The sequence below is a fragment of the Silurus aristotelis genome (assembly GCF_946808225.1).
Source record: "Silurus aristotelis genome assembly, chromosome: 10".
Classification (NCBI taxonomy): domain Eukaryota; kingdom Metazoa; phylum Chordata; class Actinopteri; order Siluriformes; family Siluridae; genus Silurus; species Silurus aristotelis.
In genome coordinates, this window is record NC_139583.1 from 11,649,311 (window position 1) to 11,675,932 (window position 26,622).

At 37.3% G+C, this 26,622-nt stretch overlaps 1 protein-coding gene across 2 annotated transcripts in view; it reads left to right on the forward strand.

Moving 5' to 3' along the window:
• itpr2 (inositol 1,4,5-trisphosphate receptor, type 2) overlaps positions 1 to 26,622 on the forward strand; it is a 98,595-nt gene that overhangs the window by 6,988 nt on the left and 64,985 nt on the right. Inside the window, exons 2-22 of one of the 2 annotated variants that reach the window (XM_083552008.1) lie at positions 7,791 to 7,861; positions 8,247 to 8,362; positions 11,493 to 11,579; positions 11,971 to 12,129; positions 15,908 to 16,006; positions 17,468 to 17,551; positions 17,647 to 17,793; positions 17,924 to 18,019; positions 18,548 to 18,592; positions 19,666 to 19,698; positions 20,678 to 20,826; positions 20,986 to 21,085; positions 21,263 to 21,423; positions 21,829 to 21,970; positions 22,139 to 22,297; positions 22,676 to 22,848; positions 23,365 to 23,484; positions 23,569 to 23,751; positions 24,085 to 24,336; positions 24,537 to 24,684; positions 25,357 to 25,507. In XM_083552008.1, the coding sequence (XP_083408134.1) occupies positions 7,791 to 7,861; positions 8,247 to 8,362; positions 11,493 to 11,579; positions 11,971 to 12,129; positions 15,908 to 16,006; positions 17,468 to 17,551; positions 17,647 to 17,793; positions 17,924 to 18,019; positions 18,548 to 18,592; positions 19,666 to 19,698; positions 20,678 to 20,826; positions 20,986 to 21,085; positions 21,263 to 21,423; positions 21,829 to 21,970; positions 22,139 to 22,297; positions 22,676 to 22,848; positions 23,365 to 23,484; positions 23,569 to 23,751; positions 24,085 to 24,336; positions 24,537 to 24,684; positions 25,357 to 25,507 (2,675 nt within the window). The remainder of the gene's footprint in view (positions 1 to 7,790; positions 7,862 to 8,246; positions 8,363 to 11,492; positions 11,580 to 11,970; positions 12,130 to 15,907; positions 16,007 to 17,467; positions 17,552 to 17,646; positions 17,794 to 17,923; positions 18,020 to 18,547; positions 18,593 to 19,665; positions 19,699 to 20,677; positions 20,827 to 20,985; positions 21,086 to 21,262; positions 21,424 to 21,828; positions 21,971 to 22,138; positions 22,298 to 22,675; positions 22,849 to 23,364; positions 23,485 to 23,568; positions 23,752 to 24,084; positions 24,337 to 24,536; positions 24,685 to 25,356; positions 25,508 to 26,622) is intronic. The other variant, XM_083552009.1, reaches the window with a different exon arrangement.

The following is a 26,622-nucleotide window of genomic DNA, read 5'->3' on the forward strand; positions in this document are numbered from 1 at the left end:
GCGCTTGGTAGGAGCGCGGCGCGGAACGTGAGATGAGCAGCAAAAGCATAGAATGAACACCAGCAGGATCGGGGGGGAATCCGCGATGCGCTTTAGAAAAAGAAGAGCGCAGCCGTTAAGAGAGTGCCGGTGGGAAGCACGTATACGCGTGAGCGATAACAACCGCCGTGAACCAACATATACCAACAATAACGGACAGTGAGAGTGTGGAAGTTTAAATAGGATAAACGAGCACCATATGTGCGCAATTGAAGCCGGGAGCTTCAGAGAAAGCGGCCGAGAAAGCACCTGCCACGCCGAAGGGGGCGCTGAAGGGGGCGTGGCAGCGGGATTCCTGACAGTTAACATACATGTATGTACATTTTTATAGCATGCCTTCATCAAACAAATCGCGGCAACGCTGTTGTGTAAAAAAACCCAAAAAAAAACACGTGCATGCACATTCTCCTTTATTAACGCACATCATGTACATAAAGAAATTTCAAGCTCGTTAATATACTGCCACCATATTGATTTTCGTTTATCTCGATCATCGGTTATCTCGATGCTTTTTGGCAACCCCCTAGGATTCATACCTGTCCCATTTGCTATTATAATAACCTTCACTCTTCTGGAAAGATGTTCCACTAGATTTTGGAGTGTGCTTAGGAGATTTGTGCTCTTTCAGTCACGAGAGCATTATTAAGTCAGGTACTGATGCGAGGTGTGGAGGTCTGGGGTGCAGTCAGCATTCCAATTCATCCCAAAAGCCTTCAGTAGGTTTGAGGTAAACGCTGTAGCTGGCCACTCAAGATCTTTAACTTCAAACTATGTAAAGCATATCTTTACATACAGTGCCTTGCGAAAGTATTCGGCCCCCTTGAACCTTGCGACCTTTTGCCACATTTCAGGCTTCAAACATAAAGATATAAAACTGTAATTTTTTGTAAAGAATCAACAACAAGTGGGACACAATTATGAAGTGAAACGAAATTTATTGGATATTTCAAACTTTTTTAACAAATAAAAAACTGAAAAATTGGGCGTGCAAAATTATTCAGCCCCCTTAAGTTAATACTTTGTAGCGCCACCTTTTGCTGCGATTACAGCTGTAAGTCGCTTGGGGTATGTCTCTATCAGTTTTGCACATCGAGAGACTGAAATCTTTGCCCATTCCTCCTTGCAAAACAGCTCGAGCTCAGTGAGGTTGGATGGAGAGCATTTGTGAACAGCAGTTTTCAGTTCTTTCCACAGATTCTCGATTGGATTCAGGTCTGGACTTCGACTTGGCCATTCTAACACCTGGATATGTTTATTTGTGAACCATTTCATTGTAGATTTTGCTTTATGTTTTGGATCATTGTCTTGTTGGAAGACAAATCTCCGTCCCAGTCTCAGGTCGTTTTGCAGACTCCATCAGGTTTTCTTCCAGAATGGTCCTGTATTTGGCTCCATCCATCTTCCCATCAATTTTAACCATCTTCCCAGTCCCTGCTGAAGAAAAGCAGAACCAAACCATGATGCTGCCACCACCATGTTTGACAGTGGGGATGGTGTGTTCAGGGTGATGAGCTGTGTTGCTTTTACGCCAAACATAACGTTTTGCATTGTTGCCAAAAAGTTCGATTTTGGTTTCATCTGACCAGAGCACCTTCTTCTACATGTTTGGTGTGTCTCCCAGGTGGCTTGTGGCAAACTTTAAACGACACTTTTTATGGATATCTTTAAGTAATGGCTTTCTTCTTGCCACTCTTCCATAAAGGCAAGATTTGTGCAGTATACGACTGATTGTTGTCCTATGGACAGAGTCTCCCACCTCAGCTGTAGATCTCTGCAGTTCATCCAGAGTGATCATGGGCCTCTTGGCTGCATCTCTGATCAGTCTTCTCCTTGTATAAGCTGAAAGTTTAGAGGGACGGCCAGGTCTTGGTAGATTTGCAGTGGTCTGATACTCCTTCCATTTCAATATTATCGCTTGCACAGTGCTCCTTGGGATGTTTAAAGCTTGGGAAATCTTTTTGTATCCAAATCCGGCTTTAAACTTCTCCACAACAGTATCTCGGACCTGCCTGGTGTGTTCCTTGTTCTTCATGATGCTCTCTGCGCTTTAAACGGACATCTGAGACTATCACAGTGCAGGTGCATTTATACGGAGACTTGATTACACACAGGTGGATTCTATTTATCATCATTAGTCATTTAGTTCAACATTGGATCATTCAGAGATCCTCACTGAACTTCTGGAGAGAGTTTGCTGCACTGAAAGTAAAGGGGCTGAATAATTTTGCACGGCCAATTTTTCAGTTTTTTATTTGTTAAAAAAGTTCGAAATATCCAATAAATTTTGTTCCACTTCATGATTGTGTCCCACTTGTTGTTGATTCTTCACAAAAAATTACAGTTTTATATCTTTATGTTTGAAGCCTGAAATGTGGCAAAAGGTCGCAAAGTTCAAGGGGGCCGAATACTTTCGCAAGGCACTGTAGCTTACTGTGTGCACAGGGGCATTGTCATGCAACATGTTTGTATTTCCTAATTAAAGTAAAATAAATATTTAATGCTACTGTGTCCCAATGAACGATGTCCTATACCTTTGTGTGGCTCCAACCGTGTGGTAACAGTTTGGGGTAGAACCACATACATAACTTGAAAAGTCTCAGTACTCCGTAGTGTATGTGGCTGGCTGTGTGTGGATCAGTTAAAGCATGAACAGCAAACCAAGTTAACCATGTACTTAATGATAATTGATTTGTGATTATTTCAGTTAAACCCATGGACTGTATGCCCTCTGTGACTCGGAGCACAAAGTTACTATTTGATATAATTTCCTCACATCTTCATGTTCTCTCCATCTACATGTTAATATTTAAATTACTTAGCTGTTTTATCAGTGTTTTCTCCATAATTGGGCTCTGTACAGTGGTACCTCGACATACGAGTTTAATTCGTTCCGTAACCTTGCTCGTATGTCAAATTGCTCGTATTTCAAAGCAAATTTCCCCATTGAAATTAATTGAAATACTATTAATCAGTTCCAGCCCCAAAAATGCCACCCCAGTTGTTTTTGTTACGTGTTTTTGAATAGGAAAAATGTATTTTATAAATGACAAATATTGTATAAAAACATAATAAAAGAGAATGTAAAGATATAATAAGGTTTTATTTAGTGTATTTTCGTTGGAGATGAGACGACTTGAGCTAACGAAAACGCCGGTGGGGGGTGTGTGTGTGTGTGTGTGTGTGTGTGTGTGTGTGTGTGAGAGTGTGCGGAGGGGGGGGGTAGAGGCGATAAGCAAAGGCGGAGGGAAAACTCGTTTTTTTACACACTACGTATCCCTAAACTTTACAATTTTAACTTTTTCTTTTTTGCTTATCTTAATTTTTGTCACAATCTTCGCTTTCTGGCTTCGATTCACCATCTAGCAGCGGCGTCTCGAGCTCGTATCTCAAGTTTTTGCTCGCGTATTAAAGCAAAAAATCGACAGAGTGACCGCTCGTATCTCAAAAAACTCGTATGTTAGGGCACTCGTATGTCGAGGTACCACTGTATTATTATTTTCTATTATACAGAATTCTCATAACTGGTTTGCTAGAAAGGGTTGATTGTTTTCTGTAACAGTGTGTCTTGTTAAGTACTGCCAGATGTAATAAAATCACAGATTTATGTTAGTGTGTGTGGGGGGGGGGGTTGTTATATATGCAGTGTATATAATGGCTATAGTCAAATTAATTGTAGTACAGTATGGTATAGTTTCATGAGCAGCAGGATGTTTTGGACCGAAGTCCTTCATCGGCTGTGCAAGCAGATTACTTTGAGTGTAGGAGGTGGAAAGATTCGCCTTGCTTTCACATCCTACATGCTTAGAAGTTCTTTGCTTGCACAGCTTTGCATACTACACTTAATCTATTTAATAGTTTTTTTTTAAATAATGCTTTAAATAATGTCAATTATCTTTTAAAAAAGATAGTCAGAAAGATTCACAGGGCATCTGTTTGAGACCAGAGATGTGCATTGGGCTCTTAAAGGGACAGAACAAAAAACTCACGCAAATGGGAGGCATGAGAAGTCGTTCAGATCGAGAAACAAACAAAAATATATATATTTAAAACTGCTCAGCTGTCATTAAGTAACTGACTGGCCAGGGGCAAAATGGTTTGTTTTAGGTAATAGAACTTAATAAATTCATTGAAAAATATTAAAGCAGATACAAACAAAAAACTCTGAAAGTAAGCTTTAAAATGACGTTCCATGTGCAACTTTAGTTGATATCAATGATTGCTGAGGTTGAGGAATAGGTAGAGCCAAAATCTACAGAAAATCCTGACCGTATTGCCATTTTTTACTTGTGGGTTCATTTTGCAGTGAGCCTCAGGAAAAATCTCCTGTTTTCTGGCTGTTTATTATTTGTTGCTTGACTAATAGGTTTCACATCATAGTAAGAGATATTAATGAATGTAACTAGCTAACTAATTTCTTATTCTAGCCCATTAATTGCCATTTTAATCCCTGCAGATTGGTTTCTAAGAGACTATTGATGGAATACAATTCAATCATAAATTCATCAGTTTTTAAGCATATTTAAGTGATTGCACAAAAGCATGCTTTATAATAGTAAAATAAATGACTGGTAAAATATTAATATATTCTCTTGCCCCATCCAGGGGGATTTCTTAGACTTGCTTATGCTTTGAGACATTTGAGGTTTAACTACCTTTGAGAGGACAGAGCCGTGACTATTAGGAAAGTCATGGTCAGTGTTGGCCCACTTTGCTTTATCAAGGCAATGCAGAAATGACTGATTTCCTTTAGCATATGAGTGTGTTGAGTGAATTGTGTGGTTTCAGTTAGCAATGCCTGTGTACAGAGAGAGATTAGACCATAATTCTATGACAATCACCAAGTTGTCCTTGACTTGTTCGTTTGATGCATGTACAGGCTCTTAATATTTTTTGCCATATTTATGTATGTTCTCCACTGGCAATATCAGGGCACAAACAACTATTAAAGAGCCTGGGATGCCTGTTACTCGATTGTGTGAGAAATGTCTTGTGGAAATTTTCAGTTTATGTTTGAGTAGAAAATAATACCCTTTTTTGTTCTTATTTAAAAAAAAAAAGTTAAAATCTTTGTTGACTCTAAATTATGAGCTGTTCGGTGACCCTTCGTACTTGAATAACAGATTTGCAGTGTTAATGCTGTTATAAAACATATGGGGATCAGATCACACATCTTTTTTTCTGCTTTCTGCTTCACTGGTTACTGGTAAAATTAGATAGAAATGCAGTGTAGTAAAAGTCTGTGTGGTGTCACTGTCACCGACATGGTTTTCTCTACTGTGGAAGGAGCAGGAAATCAGCACATGGAACAACAGAAAACAGATAATCTTATTGCTAGAAGATCTCAAGCTCGTTTAAATGCTTCGTCCATCTGTGGCTCATTTAACATTTAACTAGCCATTTTGCATGTCTTGTATCTGGATTGTAGCCTAATAAGATTTTAACCAAATGCATTTAGATTCTTAGTCAAATGTGTCTCCACGCAGACTGAAACATTACGGCTAGGCTTTATTAGCAATGCGTCACGGCTGGAAGTGTTCTTCAGTCCAAGGTATTTGTGATTTAAATCTGAGTGTATATATACACAGACGCTCCCCACCTTACGAACGAGTTACGTTCCAAACGACTGTTCGTACCATAAATTAGTTTATGTTGTTACTTTGTTTGTTATTGACTGCTCATATCTCTTAATGGTGTAAAAGCTATGAATACTATCAAACAATAAAATATACTAAAACTAATCAAAATAATGTATATATGTTATGTTGATTAATACAAAAATTATAAAAATGAATAAAAAAAAAAGGCACTTAAAGATTTAACTATATACTTCTTTACGGTCTCAACACTAGCTAGCGGTGGCCCTCCTGTGTTTTGAATTTTTTCGACTCCAAACAAATTTCGCTTTGAGGACAGGTTTGTTCATATCTGCAAAAGGTGTGTGTGTCAAGTCAAGTCAAGAGGCTTTTATTGTCATTTCAACTATACACAGTGGTACACAGTACACAGTAAAAACGAGACAACGTTTCTCCAGAACCCTGGTGCTACACTAAACAACAACAAACAAAACAACATAGAGCTACAACACAAGTTACATAAAGTGCATCGAGTGCAACCTAGTGCAAACAGTGCAGACAGACGACACAAGACAAGACACAAAACCCTATATAGCGCCGACCAGTAAACCTACTGTATACTTGATTATACAGTTCTGTACAAGAAAACTGTAAAAACTATACAAACTAAAAAAACTATATCCCAGAAGTGAGTATAAACAGAACAATGTAGTGCAAAAAATACAGCAGCAGCCGAAGGTGCAAAAAACAGCACGTAAACAGTATAATACAATGACAATGATAAATGTGCAAAAAAAGAGCAGTTGAGAGTGTGGTACAGTTGAGAATAATAAATAATAAATAAATGAATGGTGGTGGATTGGATTGAGATGAGTGACGAGTGTGTGTTAAGTGCTAAGTCCAGGAAAGTTTTTTACAGTTTGTTACACACATTTGAGTGCGTGGGTGTGTGTGTGTGTGTGTGAGATTTCCGTTTAATTTCTGTGTATTAAGTAGCCTGATGGCTTGTGGAAAGAAACTGTTGCATAGTCTTGTTGTGGCGGCCCGAATGCTTCGGAACCGTTTTCCTGATGGTAGGAGTGTAAAAAGTGTGTGTGAGGGGTGTGTGAGATCGTCCACAATGCTGTGTGCTTTGCGGATGCAGCGTTTAGTGTAAATGTCCATGATAGAGGGGAGAGAGATTCCGATGATGATCTCAGCTGTCCTCACTATCCTCTGTAGGGTCTTGCGATCCGAGACGGTGCAGTTCCCAAACCAGGCAGTGATGCAGCTGCTCAGGATGCTCTCAATCTCAAAGTGTGTGTGTGTGTGTGTGTGTGTGTGTGTGTGTGTGTGTGTGTGTATATGTATATATATGTGTGTGTGTGTGTGTGTATATGTGTGTGTGTGTGTGTGTGTGTATGTATATATATATATATATATATATATATATATATATATATATATATATATATATATATATATATATATATATATATATATATATATATATATTAGTGTGTAGAAAGTATAGTTTAAAAGTACTTTTCCTACTATATGTGGTTATATTCCAAACTGTTACCACGTTGCTGCACTCAATTGTATTGGAGGTCTTTAGATGTGCTATAATAGAATTTTGCATCCACTTGAACTTGGAAACCCACACCTGTTCCAGCAGAATTGGACTGCTGACTGCACCCCAGGCCTCCTCACCCTACATCAGTACTTGCCTTTCGTAGTACCCTTGTGGCTGATGAACACAAATATCCATAAGCACACACCAAAATCTAGTGGAACAGATTTCTAAAAGAGTGGAGGGAATTATACAAGCAAATTGGTACTACATGTGGAATATAATGCTCAAAAATCACATACCATACTTATGACCAGGTGACCCAATACTTTTGGCAATATAGTGCATCGTATTTTGTCTCATCAGTGTTAAATGTGTTACTGTGTGTTGCTGGGAATACAGATTAGACAGAAAATGCTGGAGTATCTCTGATATTGTATTTAGGACCCATCTATGAATAGTTATAAACCATATAGCCAATTGAGTCTCTTAAGCAAAGCATTTATCTATTTAGCCACAGGAATTCACTCTATCCTATTTGCATGTAAATCATAAAATAAATTAAACTGAAATCTGAAAGAAAAAATGTATTGGTTTATAAAGTCTAACATTGTTTTCTTCAACAGGTTGGTGGATGACCGGTGTGTGGTACAGCCCGAGGCTGGAGATCTTGCAAATCCACCGAAGAAATTCAGAGGTAAGTCATACAGGCTTTGTTTTTAAACCTGCAGTAGAAAATCACTGAACCACTTGCTGAGTCCAATCTGATAATGTCCTTCACATGAAATACAGAGTGTTGATTTATGGTACTACTCTAAGGTTAAGTTTACACACCCATATGAGGCAGAGTGACTCACTGGCTCTCAAGAAGTTTAACTGCCTATTAGGCTCATATTGTAGTAGGGAAACTACGCTATAACTCTTGATTGTAATTTGAGTCTAAAGTGATTGCATTAGTGGCAGATTAATGTGCTGATGATAGATTATATTGTCTTGTTTCCGTGGCTCATGTAACAAAGCAGTTTTTCTATTTTTATTGGATGGCGATAGCTTTCAGGTTGTTCTTCCTCTGTGTTCTACAGATTGCCTGTTTAAGGTTTGTCCGATGAACCGGTACTCTGCACAAAAGCAGTTCTGGAAAGCCAAGCATGGAAAGCAAGGAACCCATCCAGAGGAGGATCTCTTTAAGAAATTGCAGGTGCTTTATATGCTTTTAAAAAGTAACCACTGACTTTGATAGTGTTAGTAATCTGTCTCGAATTATATATAGCGGTTGAGAGACTGCTAGTTTATGTAGGTTAATGCAGCAAAATGTAAGTTTTAATTGATACCTTGGAAAGCACTCCTTTAATGAGGCCTTGTGTGCTAGCTAGGGCTGCAGATAGTGATTATTTTAATAATCGATCATTTGGGCGATTTTATTTTTAATTTTATCAATTAATCAGATACAAAAAAATATTTTTTTTAAATTTGATGTTTTGCTTATTATAACTATATAAAACAATCATTCAGGGTATAAAGTGTACTTAAAAATGTTACAAATTGTGTTTTAACTGTCTTCAATTTAATCTATTGAAAGCTTATAGTGAGGAGTGCATGGGGGATTTCTCCTTTGAACAAATTCACTTATGCAGGGTTGTTTCTTTTGTGTAAAGAAAACCCAGCATTGGAGTATGCAAGGTGAAGCAATTTTTGAAGTCAACAATTGTATTTTGCTGATTGGAAGGTTGACCTTCCATGCAAAAAAAGAAAAAAAAAAAAAAAAAAGGATAAAATATAATATATTGTTTTGACAATTTTTGTTTAAAAATTTTTTTTTTTATTTTGTTAATTTGTGAAGATCAATGTAGAAGTGTACATGAAGAATTTTTATAATTAATTTAATTTTGTATAATAATTAAATTATATACAGTGGTACTTTAACCTACGAGTTTAATTCGTTCCGTGTTCGAGCTCGTATTTAAACTTGCTCGCACATCAAATCCATTTTCCTATTGAAAATACTTAAAATGGCGTTAATCCGTTCCAACCCTCAAAATGACACCCCGTTTTTTATTTCATTTTATTTTTTCTTCTTTGCTTATCTTAATTTTTTGTCACAATCTTCGCTTTCTGGCTTCGCTTCGCCATCTAGCAGCACCGTCTCGAGCTTGTACCTCAATTTTTGCTCACATAACAAAGCAAAAAATCGACCGAGTGACCGGCATATATGGAAATGGAGACAGAACTAAAGAAAACTTTTGCTGACTTGGAATATGTTTCCACCACTGCAGATCTGTGGACTGCTCAGAATAAAAGTTTTCCGTGGGAGACACATGTACGATGCCATCGCAGTGGAGATAGAGAGCAAATTAACAGCTCATTTGCTCTTTGTGGGAAGATAACTGAGCGAACTCTGTAAAAACATTCAGAATGTTTCAAGCTGATGATGTAGCAGAGAATGATGTAAAACTTTGTGCAATTCCGTAAATATGACCTCGTCCTCGTCTACGAAATGACAGGGAAAGGTATGTTCTCCCTCCACATCACCTGGTTGCAGCCCACACCCTTGACCTTATATACACGAACGATAGTTACATTTCTGATGGCGAAGGCAGAAGTACAGAAGTGCGACTGGAAAGTGTTCAGCCTTGTGGTCAAAAGTTAGTCGATCATCTTATTGTTCTCTAAGAAGGTATTAAGCATTTTAAATGTTTAAGACATGTCTTTTGGCCTAATATAACTTAAATATTTACTTATTAATAGCAATTATCTATATTACACCTGTTACACCTGTAAAGCCTGAAAGCGATACAAGTAACGCAAAAGTAATATAACGCATTACTTTTGATACAAAGTAACTAAGTAACGTAATAAGTTACTTTTTTGGGGAGAAACTCAATATTGTAATGCATTACTTTTAAAAGTAACTTTGCCCAACACTGCTCGTAGGTCAAGGTACCACTGTATATACATAAATTTAATATACAAATATTGAAAACAAGCATTTGAACGTAGTAAAGCAGCATCAAATCACATTTAAAAACACAAGTTAATTGTTGTAGTAGACAAATTCTATAAACAAACAATGGAATGGAGAGACGCAGCACACTAACAGGCTTGATTTTAAAAAAAGAAAAAAGCATTGGTGTACAAAAGCATCATCATTCTCGGAAAACCAAACCGCTGACACAATTTTTTGTCGTTTACTGCTGCTGTTATTTGCTGCTTTTAGATGTAGTGTTTGTTCGTAAGGTTTTAATTGAACCCATCAATATGTCACGAGCGAGCTGATTGTGCATCCTGACGCTTGCGAGTCACGACAGAACAGATCCAGTGACTGTCCTGAAGTTAACAAACAGTTTACACATTAGCACTTCATTAAACTACACTATTTTCACATGATGAGGATTATACAGGTTTTGCTTACCGTGCTGATGTTTCGCCGTGACACCAGTGTGTTTTCTTTTCACGTGCTTGTGCTTTACTGTGGTAGTTTAATATCACCTCCAGGTACAGTTTTCTTTGTTGCGTTTACTATAAAATGCTCCCATTGCCTTGTGTTTAATATAAAATGTTCTTATGACTTGGATGATTGACCCTGTACTCTCTGCCATATTTGCAAGTGGCTGTCATGCTATCTTGCTGTCACGCTAACCCTCAACTTGAGCAGCCCAACTAATCGATAGTGGCATTCGTTGACAATGAATTTGATTATCTATTATTAGCGATTTCATCGATTAGTTGTTGCAGCCCTAGTGTTAGCTGTCATTAGCCATCTAGCTTGCTATTAACTTACTAGAATAATAATTTGCATTCTTATCTCCCAGACCGCATTACTTGTAGATTGTTATTTATTGCCTGCATAATGCTGTGAGATCACTATAAAGAACAAAAAAAGAAACCACTAAAAAAATAAGCTGTTTGTTCTATTATAATGGTTGTCCAAAGGAGTGTACAGTAGTGTGTCTATACCTCTTGACACTTCTTTAATACTTTAGGACTGTCAAGGTATCTGGTTTGGGCTGTAACTGCATATTAGTAAGTATGAATATTATATAGCATGTCACTATGCTAATTTTGTCTGTACTGTTGAGGCATTTTCTTTAATGCTGCTATTTGGGTCAGAGTCCTAAAATCAGGGCAGCAGAACAAGCTAGGTTATGGCTGGCAATTTTCCCACACATCTGGCTAATATCAGACTTTGGAAACTAAAAATGAAATTTATTTTATTTGACTTCTGTTTTGCTGTGGTCTCAAAAATAATTTGGACTGGGGACTAGAAACCATCTGCAGCCCTGCTTCCTTCTGATTAAAAAGCTAACTTGATTTTCTCCTACATTACCCAGCATGCTGCAGAACTGGAACAGAAACAGAATGAGACGGAAAACAAGAAGCTGCTTGGCGAGGTGGTCAAATACAGCCAAGTCATACAGGTGCAGCCCAGCTCTCTTTTTATCAGCTAGTGTTGGGGTTCAGCTGACCATGCTTGAACGTTCTGTTTGTTTGTGCTCTGTTGACCAAGGTTTTTTTTTTTTTTTTAGAGTCTCATTAAAGACAGACAAACAGACACATGTTAATAGTTTGAATAATGTTTTAATGTCAAGAGAAAAAAGCTGCCTGGCTTCAGGAACATTGTTTTTTTTTTAGAATATATATATATATATATATATATATATCTCATATTTTATGATGCATAATTTTTTTATCATATATTTTGTGATTTATATATTTTATCAGGGTTTAAAAAGTACATATATATGATGACCTTTTTATTTACTGGCTTATTAAATAGGTCATGAAACAATTTGCTTATACATTTTTTAGCTGCTGCATATTAAAAGCAATAAGTACCTAACGGTGAATAAGCGTCTGCCTGCTCTGCTGGAGAAGAATGCCATGCGTGTGTCCCTGGATCCTTCTGGGAATGAGGGCTCCTGGTTTTACATCCAACCCTTCTGGAAGCTCCGCAGTGAAGGCGACAATGTAGGGACTAACGCACTCACTCTATCTGCTCGCTTTCTCTCTCTCTCTCTCTCTCTCTCTCTCTCTCTCTCTCTCTCTCTCTCTCTCTCTCTCTCTCACACACACATTCTTATACTTATTGTGTTTAACAACATCCATATAAACATCTATTAAGTTGAATGAAAAGCATAATAATACAGTGCATATGTATGTATATATGTGAATGTAACTGTAGGTCTGGGCAATAAAATTACAATAAAATAGCTCATGATTGAATTATCTTACAAAATAATAATCATCATCAGTATTTTCTTAATTGAATTTTTAAATGATTAATGTTAGACAGTATTTCCCTTCTTTCACTTAACACTTTTATGCAAATAGAAAATTTGTCCGGGGGGGGGGGACATAAAATGACACTGTTAGAATATTAATTAGTCAAGCACTGAATGAATGATTTCTATTAAAATGATCATGAGTCATAAGTTTTTTCCATCATTTATTCCTCGCAAAATGTTCTGCTTGCTGTTAAACTGATGCTGAACTGTATGTTGGTGATAAATAGATACCACCAAGCGGCAATCAAAACAATTTCGAAACCGAGCGTGAGCTCTACCCTGATTGGTGGCTTGCTGTGTGTTTGACCAGAAAAATAAAAAGGAACGACTGATTTCACAAAATGTTGTTAAGTAAAAAATAAGATATTTGACTTTTAAATTGTAGTAATGTTACCGTAATTTCCGGACTATTAAGCGCACCCAAATATAAGCCGCACCCACTGAATTTGACAAAGATTTTTATTTTGAACATAAATACGCCGCACCTGTCTATAAGCCGCAGGTGTCTACACTGAAACTAATGAACTTTACACAGGCTTTAACGAAAGACAGTGTCTGTTACACGACTTGTATCTAAACAGTAGCCTACCAAGAAAGTCATTGTTCACTGTCTTTCTCCTTCCTTTCACAACAAGAAAAAGAGTTTTTCTTTTGGCTTCGGCGTGCGTTTAAAAATAATCACCATCGGTGAAGCTTCTCTCCCGATGCCGTGCAGCTCAGAACACAGGTGAAGTGCGTTTTTTCCATGCCCGGTTGTTTTCAGCGTGACGAATGATTCGCATTTCCTGTAGACAGTCCGAGTGAGAGGCAGGTAAAACGTCAGAGGAACCTCATCCATATTTATGATGTGGTGCGGCCCGATTCAGTGGGAGCGCATCTGATTTGATATAAATAATTTAATTGGTTCACCTGAACCCGTTCGGCAGTTTCATTGGTCTAATGTTATGGGGCTCAGTCTTTTGGCTTGAAGTTTGTGAAACCGGGAAAAACCCAGGAAAAATCCATAAATTAGCCGCTTCATTGTTTAAGCCATGGGGTTTAAAGCGTGGGGAAAAAGTAGCGGCTTATAGTCCCGGAAAATATGGTAGTAGTAAAAGTCTTCCCAAATGGAAATACTTCAGTAAAGTACAGTTATACAAAAAAGCTACTTAAGTATAGTAACGAATTACATTTACTTCATTACTGTCCATCACTGATTGTAGTCATGCCTTACAGAAATGTACTCATAGTCTAATTTTAGCCCCAATCAGTATTGCTCACAGTAAGATCTAGGATACGATTATTTTTGTTGTTTTTGCAGGAAATCTGCATCATATCTTTGTGTTTGTATAAAGACTATTTGTTATAGAGCTTTTAAATATTGTGGCCTTGTTTTGCTGATACATTATTAGAAAATCCCTATTGTTGTAAAATGTTTTTGACGTATTGCCCATGTCTAATAGGAATATGTATTTATCTGAAAAATGTAACCGCATGTATGTCTACATTTCAGCCTATTAATCTTATAATTAATTGAGTTCTTGTTACTCTTCTGCTCTTTCCTCTTGTCATCTCATCGACCAGTCTGAAGGTATATACAAAGATTGTAGCGCATGATGTGATGTTTGTGTGTATAGTGGACTACACGAGTAGTGTGCAGCATGCCACCCTGCATGGAAGATGTTACTTCACTGCTCACCTCAAGGACATGTCCGGTCATGGCCGAGGCCAGACTGTTCATCTGTTTAGTGTAGCTGAATTGTTTGCCTAAAAAGATTTAGTTGGTTTTAGTGTGCGTGCAGAGTTGAGTGCAAAAGTACAGCCTGCACAGCTGCATCTTGTAACGAGACATGAATCTAAAACAAAAATGCAAAATGAATGTTTGACTTTCCCCAGCTTTCAATTTCCAGATCTGATTTAAAAAAAAAAAAGCTGTGCATGATTTCTAATTTAATTATAACTGGCAAAATTATGAATTTTCAACTTTTATTTTTATAGCGGTTTTAGCAATTGGCTGTCACTAAGTAACTTTACAGAGGCAAAAATGGAAAAAAAATCCGCAAGATGACATGAGAAAGAAAGTGACACCATATGCTGGAAAAATTTAACATTAATTTCTATACATGTTGAATGGATATTCACTATAAGTGTATTGTGGATAACAGGATAGTGTTTATGATTACACAAGCAGTTTTAGGGACAATCTACATTATATTAAAGCATTGGGAGGCCTAAAAATATTGAGGCCATTATATATAAAAAATGAGCATAGTCATTGTGTCATAAGTAGTACATTGGGAATATTATACACTGTATGGCCAGACATTTGTGGACCCCTGACCATACTTCCTCAAACTGTTGCCATAAAGCTTGGTTGGAAGCACACAATTGTATAGAATAATCTGTCATGTCATTACAATTTCCCTTTTCTGGAACTAAGCAGCCCAAATTTGTTCCATCATGACAATACCCCTGTGCACAAAGAGAGCACCATAAAGAAATGGTTTGCCGTTTTTTTGGAGAGGAAGAGCTCGAGGGACCTAGATCTCATGCGCCTAGATCTCTTAAAATCCTTTACAAGACAGATAAATAAGTAAAGAATTGAGAAACATTTTCTTTATATCCTAAAAGCATGCACAACTTTGCACTCAATTTTATATATGTGCATTATTCCTAACCCAGTGTTTTCATACTATTGATACACTGATCAGGTGTTTCATGGTGTCATGGTTATGTTTTCTTCCCACGAGGCAAACCTATTTGGCAGGTTTGTATAGTGATGAGAAAAGGCAGATTGCTTTAACTTCAGTGCATTTGCATGTTGATGCATGTTCTTTTCCACGTTCTCACAACTTGTGTGGTTTAGTTTGCTGTTTTTAAAACAGCATTGCTTTATTGCTTTATATATAAAGGTGCCTGTCCAATTAGAGTGCAGCACAAGACTAATGTCCCTACCTTTGGATGAATATAATTAACAGGTGCCTCAGTGGAAGTTAGTCATGTCTGAGTTGCAAAACTTATATGTTTTTCTTTTTGTGGGGGGCATACATGTGGCTTTGAACACAGAATGTTTGACCACTAGTATGCTAATTTGTATTTGTAATATCTATATTTTCTTGCACAATTTGAATTGTGCTGGATTCATGTATGAACCCATTCCTTGTCTGGATTAAGACTTTTTTGCATTTTGACGTGGGCCCACATGTACGAGCATGCCTGCCTGACCTGCAATGCCACTGTGAGAAGATACAAACAGATTACAAGTTAAGAAAAGGAGTCTTTGAACGTTTTTTTTTTCCTCTATTTTAAACTGAACCTGTTTTCTGTTCATGATGCAAATCACATTCCCACAGTTCCTAAATTCTGCATGTCTCACCATTTGATATAATCTTTACACTAATATTTACTGTAGATCCGGAACTTCTACAGTCTCATTGTTAATGAACTGAAATGTTTTTGCATCTGTGCTTGTCTATGCTAAGGTGGTGGTGGGGGACAAAGTGGTGCTGATGCCTGTGAACGCTGGTCAGCCTCTTCATGCCAGCAACATAGAGCTACTGGATAACCTAGGCTGCAACGAGGTGAGATATTTAGCCATACACAGGAGTAGAACTAAAAAGTCCTGACTCATTAATACCTAAAATAAAAAGTGCTAATTTTTGCAGTCTGATTAATATATATACAGTGGGTGTTTAGTAAATCATTTTTTTAAAGTACGATTGTATAAATTAGGTCACATCTGAAAAATGGGAAATATTGAAATATGATTTTTGCACATGGTCGGTGGCAAGGTTATAACTCGGGAGAAGCTTGGCACACTTATGTCTGTTTATTCACGCCGTGGAAACATAATCAACCATGAGGTCATGTGGTTCAGCCTCCCAGAAAAATGGAGCTGCTCTTTTCACTTTGAGGCTGATAATTTCCCATAACATGAATGTTTTTTTTTTCTCCTCTTACCACGTTTTCTCTCCACTTCCTATAAAAAACAAAAAAAGAGAATGCAGTGCTATTAAGTTGGTTTATACTTACATTTCATGTCATGCAAGGTAAGTTCCTGTTATCACTTGCATTATATTAGCTATCAGCAGTTCTTATAGCAGTATCTCTCACGTCGTTATATTGCTGTGTTACTGAGAAACCACAATGCAAAAAGCCCACTGACCTGAAGAATATCCTGTGTCAGGACGTAAATCGTTGCAAAGTAACTACACCCTGTATAAGCATTCGCACCCTGTTCCCTGAAAATAACACCATATCAGTTGTTTTAAAAAAAAAAAAAATACTGTACTGTATTAATGTACACGAGTGATTTCTTTTGCAGCTACAATACCTGAGCTACTCTTACAGAAAATTAATCAATCAACCAGTATCAGTTACTCAATATCAGTCTTTTGGTACAACAGCAATTCAATTTTCTTTTTCTTGTGTGGTTTTGAGTTCGGTAGAACAGGTTTAGTGAATGTAGTAGTAAGTGGTTTCATGCTAAAAATAAATAAATAAATAAACTAAAATTAGGCGCGACAAGTTTTTGAAATGACTTTCAGATGGCGTAATCACGTTCCAAGCCCAATTGAATCTGTTTGCATAAATTCCACGATAAACGAGTCTAGAGGTACAGAGTTACCAAGGCAAACCGCGAAACGGATGTTTTGTTTGTTTTGAAATGCACAAGCATCTGAACCTCCTGCCGAATAAATAAATCAAATTGCCTGCGTTTTTGTGGGGATTACAGAGTTTTAACTGCATCTTTTTGCACATAAGCTTTGAGTAAAACTGGACCTGAGGCATCAGGGGCTCCTGTTTCTGTGGAATTCGTGTTAAACAAATACAGAAGGCCCAGAAGAGTAAAGTATGTGCTGTATCTGCACATACCAGACTTTTCTATAATACTGACTTTACTTTGTGTGTGTGTGTGTGTGTGTGTGTGTGTGTGTGTGTGTGTGTGTGTGTGTGTGTGTGTGTGTGTGTGTGTGTGTGTGTGTGTGTGTGTGTGTGTGTGTGTGTGTGTGTGTGTGTGTGTGTGTGTGTGTGTGGGCCAGGTGAATGCTGTAAACTGTAATACCAGTTGGAAGGTCACACTCTTCATGAAGTTTAGTGATTACAGAGATGATGTTTTAAAAGGGGTGAGCTCTCCTTCTTACTTTTTTTTTTACATGTTTTTTTTTTCCCCCATTGAAAGACAGTAAATAACATGCTCTTTCTTGACATTTCATTTAAGGGAGATGTTGTGAGGTTGTTCCATGCAGAACAGGAGAAGTTTCTTACCTGTGATGACTACAAGCGACAGCAGTACGTCTTCCTGAGGACCACCCTGCGCCAGTCAGCCACCTCTGCCACCAGTTCCAAGGCACTCTGGGAAGTGGAGGTAAAAGCTAAGCTCTATTCAAAAGCATCATATATTTTTGTGATTGTTCTGTTCTGTTCTGTTTTTTTTTTTTTTTTTTTTTTTTTTTTTTTTTTTTAATGGATCTTTGTTTTTGATATGTTTTAATTAGGTGGTACATTATGATCCCTGTAGAGGAGGAGCTGGCCAGTGGAACAGCCTTTTCCGCTTTAAACACTTGGCAACAGGAAAATACCTGGCTGCAGAGGTACACATCTAAATGTTAATTTGTTGTTTTATTTACTCATTAATCACCCTTTAATCTTCAGTCAGTAGCCTGTCTTAGGAACAGCAGTTTATTTAATGTTCTTGCTCAATGTTTTTGCATATTGCAGGACTAAACTTTACGTTCGACATTACTGCACATTCGTGCCCACATGTATTGCCACTTTATTTATGTATGGCTTTACTTATGACTGTGCATTGTTGTACGCACATTACCGCAACTGCTTAATGTACAGTCTACAACCTGTGATTTATTGGTGTAGTTACTCTGCTCACAACTTTAGTCTGCAAATAATTTGGAGAGCTGTTAAATGTAATTTTTTCCTCAATATATTTGGCCTCTTCTGTGGTATTATGTGGTATATTATGAGTCTTGTTTATAAAATGTCAAATTTGGAAAATTGTGCTTTCAGGTCATATGCTGCAGATGGCAGTGTTCTCAATGCAATCGTCACTCCTGTCATATCAATAGCATCTTTTTTAAATTTGTAAATGTGTTTGTTTGCTTTAGGTGAATCCTGATTATCGAGATGAGAATGTCGATACAAAATCAGAGGTAAATTATACTGAAGTGGAGGTCATGCATCAGTTTTTCCAAGTTTATTTGTTTGTTTCTTTTCCGGCACAAGTAGATGACTTTATTAGGCATGATGTTTGAAGTGTATGTCGTGTAGCTTTGCTTTAGAAGGGGGGTTTAATTTTAGTGTGTGGGTCCTGCTTGCAGTTTTTACAGCTCTGCACCTCAGCACTTCCTCTGCACAGTCTCACACCATCAGTGCTTTTTTTTTCTTCTTCTTTCTATCTCTCAATCTTAATCACGCTGTAGAACACACACACACACACACACACACACAGCTTGTTTCCAACACTCTCGGAAAATTTTCTACGGTCGTCTTTCCTCTTTTGTACATTTTCAGCTACAGTGGGTATTCATTTCCTTCGAATCCAGATGCACACTCACACCTGCATGCAGAAACACTTACTCCCTCGCTTGACTCATTCCTGTGCATGGAGGGGGCCGCTTACATAACGTCTGAGTCTGGGATGCCCTGTGGGAGACGTGGTATCTACTGCGGTCTGTATTTGAACCAGAGAAAAACGGATGCACACAGAGAGGCTGAGGAATGAAAGCATTGCTCATGTGGACTAAGAACAAATCTAGATTATAATGGTGTGCATATTACTGTATAACATTTTTGCTAGGTAGAAGTTATATATGTTATTCGATATTTGTGGTGCCGTTTTGCTTTTGTAATTTGTGTACAGTTAAGCTTTTTTCAGATCAGTTTTCAATAGTAAATCAAAACAAGCATGTATAAAACTATTAAAAAATGTGTTCATTATCAGAATATGATATAGTCTGTTAGTAATAGTATATAGTTAGCATATGGTGTTAACTACTAGCGTCCGTGCTAATGGGATGAAGACTTTTCACAGAGATTCCATTGATTTACTTAAATTATTATTTAAAAAAATTGCATAATGTATTTAAACATGAAGTAGCATAGTTGTATTATCAATTGTACTTTCATCAGTCAATAACAATGAAAGAATACAAATTGATTGCAAATAAAAAAAAATAAATAAAAAAATGAGAGAACTTACTTTTCTTCTTTTCACGATCTTCAGACAATTCGGACGACGCAACTTACTATTGAACAAGTGAGTTCTGTAGAAACTTTCAAATATTTCCTAAAAATGAATGTGGTAACAGTGAATATTGTGGTACCCAAAAAAATGTATTAAAAAAAATTATAACATTCTCATATAACAAGATGTTAAATGGATTTACACGTCAATGCGAACAAATATGATTTATTTCAATTGTTCGGAATAGTAGTTTTTAAAAATAAGGTTATCTGAACAATGCACACATTGTCATTTTGTGAAGGACACTGCCCATGTTTAAAATGTCCTATTTGTAAATGTTATCAGTGAGACACAATTTACATTTGCATTCTGGCAGCACTTATCGCTATAAAAACCCACAAAAAAAGTGTATTTATTTGTTAATGATTACTAATTACATTTAATGATCTTTAAAAACTTTGTTTTAAATGACATTTAATAACTTTGTATATTGTAAATAATCCGTATTGCTAGCAAGTTCACTTACATTAAGCTCATGATTATGTAATTAAAACCTTAAGGCAGGTTTAGATCAAAAGTTAGTTAAGATTAGGCTATATTATTGCATATTTTTAAAACTAGTAGCTAAGTTTTCTAGCAAGCTAACTAATATTATGATGCTATAGCATAAGCTAATCGTCTAAGTTATAGCTAGCGCTAGCAGTGCTGTACAGTATGAAGGAAAACTAGCTATGAGGTGAAAATGAACAGTGACTAAACCGGGTTTATATATGTGCACGTATTGTATTAGCACAATTGAAATTACACAGATATGATCGTGTTAAGGACACTTTTTTTTTTTGTGTGGAACTGTTTCTCATAGTTCTCACAGCTTTTTTGACCGTTCAGTTCCTGTAGCTGTTTCTTTTGCTAAGCTTGTTTTCTAGCATGCTTGAATTTCATTATACGTCTTAATGCTTAGCCTGCATAAGCCTGCACTATTATGAATGTGTGTTCAGTATTTGGTGACCTCAAGGCATCTCCACAAACCATGTCTGTGGTCTTCCCCCAGGCTGAGACAGACTCTGTGTTCTCTAAGAAGAGGCGGCATCTGGAAAAGATATCTTACACCCTAGTGTCTGTTCCGCATGGCAATGACATTGCATCTCTTTTCGAGCTGGACGCCACCACACTGCAGCGAGCAGATTGCCTGGTCCCCAGGTTTGACTTGCTAATGCACACACAAGAGTATATCATTATAGATTCTCATAACAGCAGCTATGGCATAAGCTGTTTTGTTCCTGTGGCCAGCTTGTGATGACTGACTCCGGTATTTTGGACTCAATTAACCTGGTTTAAAAAAAAAATGCTGTGTTACAGAAACTCCTACGTCAGACTGAGGAATTTGTGCACTAACACTTGGGTGACCAGCACTAACATCTCCATTGATTCTGAGGAGGAGAGACCTGTTATGCTCAAGGTGTGCAACCAAAAAGCCAGAATAAAAAAAGTGTTCGCTTTAATGCCACAATATTTAAAGTACAATTTTAAACATAAACTTATATAAATGAAATCCCAGTTACCACATACATCACATGTATTTTAGCATGTGCCTGTAGCTCATGAAAACTTTTTTGTATTTGGACTGCTCTTGCAGATTGGAACGTGTCCCATCAAGGAGGATAAGGAGGCATTTGCTATTATCTCTGTACCTCTGTCCGAGGTGAGAGATCTGGATTTTGCTAATGATGCCAACAAGGTTCTGGAGTCATTTGTGCGCAAGCTAGAAAAGTGCCAAATTGCTCAAAATGATCGCAGGTATGAATTATGTATATGTACTAGGTTGTATATACAAGTCACTGCTTTAAGGGAACTCTAGAGTACTTGCATGGTGGAAAAATAGTTTTAGGAAAATGAAAGATTATTATAAAAAGGCTATATGTTTTTACAATATTACAAAGCCAACTGCACATTTTGTAAGACCTATTTTCAATTGCTTTGATGGAACATAATTTCCTTAATTTTGTGACATTGGAAGATCATCCCTGTTCCACTCAGCTAGTTTAGTGTGATTTTCATTCCACTTGACAGAGGCTGACCTCATTTTTACGGTTGAAGTTGAATGAGACACTAATGTAGACATAGTATCTTCCAAACAAAGAACACTTTTTTAATTTTATCTGATTCATTTCAATGTTGCATAAATGATTTTATGTTATTTAGGTTTGTGACGAAGCTGCTGGAGGATTTGATCTTCTTTGTATGTGAGTTGCCAAATAATGGGCAGGATGTGCTGTCGGTGGTCATCTCCAATCCCAACAGAGAAAGACAGAAGCTCATGAGAGAACAGAACATTTTGGCACAGGTACACATTCACATTTACACCATTATTCTGTGATTCTTAAATCTATTAATGTAGACCTTATAGCAACATGCGATGCCCAAACTCTGTTTAGTGACCAAACTAATGTTGATTTCCATGAGGAATTTCAGTTCAGCTGCATGCCTTTGATTTGTGTCTTTGTTTTGTTAGATCTTTGGCATTCTGAGAGCGACATTTGCTGAAAGTGAGGACGGGCCCATGCTGAAACTGGAGGATCTGGGGGATCAGCGCAATGCCCCCTTCAAGTACATGCTGCAGCTCTGCTACAGGATATTACGACACTCACAACAGGACTATCGCAAGAACCAGGCAAGAGGACAAACCCACCCTGAGCATTCATGATTACAGTCTGGGTTAATTTGTATGTTTTAAATGTGAATATTTTTATTTGTATTTTTTTTAATGAATAATTTAGTATAAGAAATAGATATAGCACTCTGGTTTACCATATACTTTTTACAATATTGTCATGCAGTGACTATTGGATTATCAGCCTATAAACATTTTTCCTGCCTGGAAATATGCTTTGTTCCTAATCAGAGCGGTACTTTCCCTTCTCAGAGTTTTCTTGTTGCAGTTTCCCTCACATACAGTAAAAGGCACTTAAAAATAATCTAAATATTTGACACAGATGGAAACTTAGCCAGTGATTTTGAAAGTCCTCATCCTCTGTTCTTCTCCTAATAGGAGTACATTGCCAAGAAGTTCTCCATAATGCAGTCTCAGATCGGCTACGAGATCCTGGCAGAGGACACAATCACAGCCTTGCTTCACAATAACCGCAAGCTGCTGGAAAAGCACATTACAGCACGCGAGATTGAGACCTTTGTCAAGCTGCTACGCAAGAACCGTGAGCCCAGGTCTGATTACCCAAGGACATTTTGAAAAGCTTTGTTGGATTTTATTGAACATGGACAAACATGAACTGTTAAGGCAATTTATTCCTGACAAAGGGTACACAGTTTACATTGCTTATAGATTTCGATAAAACGTGTACATGGTCACAATGCGAGTTTGCAACAACAAAAGTATATGATGCCACCACTACCGTGCTTCACTGTTCTTGGGAGGATGAGCAGTGTTTGGTTTCAACCAAATGCATTGTTGTGTGTTGCTGCCAAATGGTTTATTTTTTGTCATCAACCAAAGAACACTCAAAATCTTAATAATGTATGCCTGAAAATATCAAAAGAAAGTTAAGTTCATAAAAATAAGAGATGTGTGAGGAGGAATTGTTACCAAAATGCAAAGTTAAAAGAATCTGTGATCATGCATTTAGTCCGTATTGTATAATCATAATTTTTTTTGTTCACTGTTTATATCATGTAGGTTCACTATAAGCCATTCTGATGAAAGTCTTGTGCCTTTTTTCTCAGGTTTCTAGATTACCTTTCAGACCTGTGCGTGTCCAACAAAACTGCCATCCCTGTTACACAAGAGCTTATCTGCAAGTTTATGCTGAATCCAACTAATGCAGATATCCTCATCCAGACTAAGTAAGGTTCTTCCTTTATTTTAACCTGTGTGAATATCAGTGCCTGGATATGATACTGATTTTTATGATTTTTGTTTTGTATTAGAGTGATTCAACCGACTGACAGCTCTCTGGATTCAGTCGTCTTGAATGATGAAGGTGAGGAGGACGAGGTGTGGCTGTATTGGATCGACCAGAATAAAGAGCCGCATGGCAAATCAATCCGCACCATGTCGGAAGATGCCAGGAACAACCACAAAGAAGACATTGACAGCATGACTTACTACAGGTCTGCGTTCCCTCTTTTCTCAACTCTGTGGCATTGTTTATTCCAGTAACATGTTACAGTTGCACACAACATACTGTATGTTAAAATCCATGGCACTACCCGTGTGGCAATATTTATTACATTTAGACTTTCTTACCGTTTTCCAGTCCATTCTGTACATGCAATATTTTATTTTCCATAAATGGCAAAATTTAGGGGATTATTGTAAGAAGACTGATTGCCACCAATTTCAGTTGCAATTGTGATTCACTTTGTAGCGTGCAGAAATCGTTTAAAATAGCTATGTTATGCGTTCATTTTATTTTCTCTTCTTTCTGACATTCTTCATTCCAGGTGTCAGCTGAATCTTTTTGCTAAGATGTGTCTGGACCGGCAGTACCTAGCCATTAACCAGATCTCCAGCCAGCTGCCTGTGGATCTGATCCTGCGCTGCATGTGCGACGATGCTCTGCCTTATAACCTGCGTGCCTCTTTTTGCCGTCTAATGCTGCACATGCATGTCGACCGTGACCCGCAAGAGGCTGTAATTCCGGTTCGTTACGCACGGCTTTGGACCGAGATCCCCAGCAAAATCACGGTCAAGGAGTAAGTGCTTTTGAATGAGTGAAGACTCGATGAAAGAAAGAAATTGGCTTATTTTAAATTGGAATTGGAGACAACACATGAGAGATTTAGTAGATGCTTACACACTCATGCTGGCTGATATTTGTTAAATGATCAGTTTGTATTCAACAGTTCCTTTTGTCTGTGTCTAGTGTGTCTTGAGCATGTTGATCATTCCGCAGGTATGATTATGAGTTCAGAGATGCAGGCAGAGTGGAGATGAAGAGGAATTTTTCGCCCACCAAGGAGTTTGTTGATCAGTACCTGAATGATGTAGTGAGCCATTCTTTACCCTTTGCAGATGATGAGAAGAATGAGCTCACTCTGGAGGCAAGGCATTTAGAAGTTGTTTTCTATTAGAAATTCTTTTCAAATAATGTTCTTTCACCTAATAACGCTCTTTCTTTTCACCGCTGTATTATCTGTTCGTTCAAATGAAACACCGTGCAAACTTTCAAATCAGATTACTTGCTCTGGCATGTCTCTTGACACACTTAAGAACGCACATATGTTTTGTAAAAAAAAAACTCTTGTTACACAGATCTTAAAGTTGTGGGACGACGGTCATCTCAATAATGATTGCCCTCAGTTTAAAAAAGGGGTTACGTTTTAGATCCTTTTTTTATTGGTTTAAAACAAGAAAACCAGTTGAAAACTGGGACCATGTTGAACAGTTATCTACTGTTCCACTCTGACAAACATCTCATTGTTATGTTACTCCGACGCTGACCTGCACTTTGATTTGGATCAGAATTCTACTCACTTTTCAGCAAAATGCCTAATTTAAGAGTACATTCTTATTGGAAATCGAAAAGTTGTCATTTTCAAATCTTTGCATGTAAATATTGCCTGTTTGTCTCTTTTTTTTTTTTTTCTCTCTCTCTCTCTCTCTCTCTCTCTCACACACACACACACACACAGCTTCCCACACAAATGCTTTAATTTCATTAGTCTGTATGTAGACGTTTAAGCTGAATGAATGTTTCATTCTCTTTGCCTAAGGTGGTGAATCTGGCAAGGAATCTGGTCTACTTTGGTTTCTACAGCTTCAGCGAGTTACTGTGCCTCACTCGCACCCTGCTGGCCATTTTGGACGTTGTGCAGCACCCGCTCACATATCTGCCCACCAAGCTCAGCAAAACCCCTGAAGGAGGTCAGACATTTACCACATGCCTATTAAAACACCTCTATTACAGCACCATCCAGCAGTTTCATACTGAAGCCCCATTATGGTCATTAAATCAGTTAAATCTGTATCCGTGGCCTGAGTGAGACATTGGTATGTACCCTAGAGTCAAAAGTGTGACTGCAAGAATATAGGAAAAGAAATGTTGACAGAAATGTTTGAAAGTGATTGTTCCCAGTTAAAATGTTATGATAAAAAAAAAATAATAAAAAATTCAAGAAATGCTGTTGCACACAAAAGGAAACATTTCACAATAAATTAAAAGGCAAATATATATATATATATATATATATATATATATATATATATATATATATATATATAATATTTATTTATTTATTTATTTTTAACATAACTTTGTTCATTTAAAACCATATTAATGTGTGAGTATATTATATTGCAGGAAGCCTGTGTTTTCCATTTTTTCTTTTATCTAAATTTTACAAAAGGGATTAATAAATATAAGGATTGTTATAAGTTTGATTTTTGAGACCCACAAGCATGAGTTTCGAAACCACACCAAATTGATTTAGATCTGTATATGGATCTATATACTGTATAATCTATCTATATCTACATATATGCATACGTGTTTAAACAAATGCACACACGTGCATGTTTAAGTGTGTATTTACATATGTATGTACATTTTATGGACAAAAGTATTGGGACATGTGAGTTTTCCTGCTATATGCGGTTCTTCTCCAAACTGTTACCACAATGCTGAAGGCATTTAGATGCGCTATAATTAAATTTAGCATTCTTCAAACTTGGAAACCCAAACCTTTTCCATCATGGCAAGACCCCTGTTTACAAAATGAGCTCCATTAAGATATAATTTACATGTCTTGGAGAGGAAGCTCTTGAGTGGCCTGCTATAGAGCTCTGATCTCAACCCTACTGAACACCTTTGGAATGAATTGGAACGCTGACTGCACCCCAGGCCTCTTCATCTCACCTACATCATTACCTGAGTTTACTTACACCCATGTGGCTGAATTGGGGCAAATTGGGATTAAATGTGGAATGCGATGCTCCAAAAACACATATTGTACCAAATTTATGACCAGGTGTTCACAGAA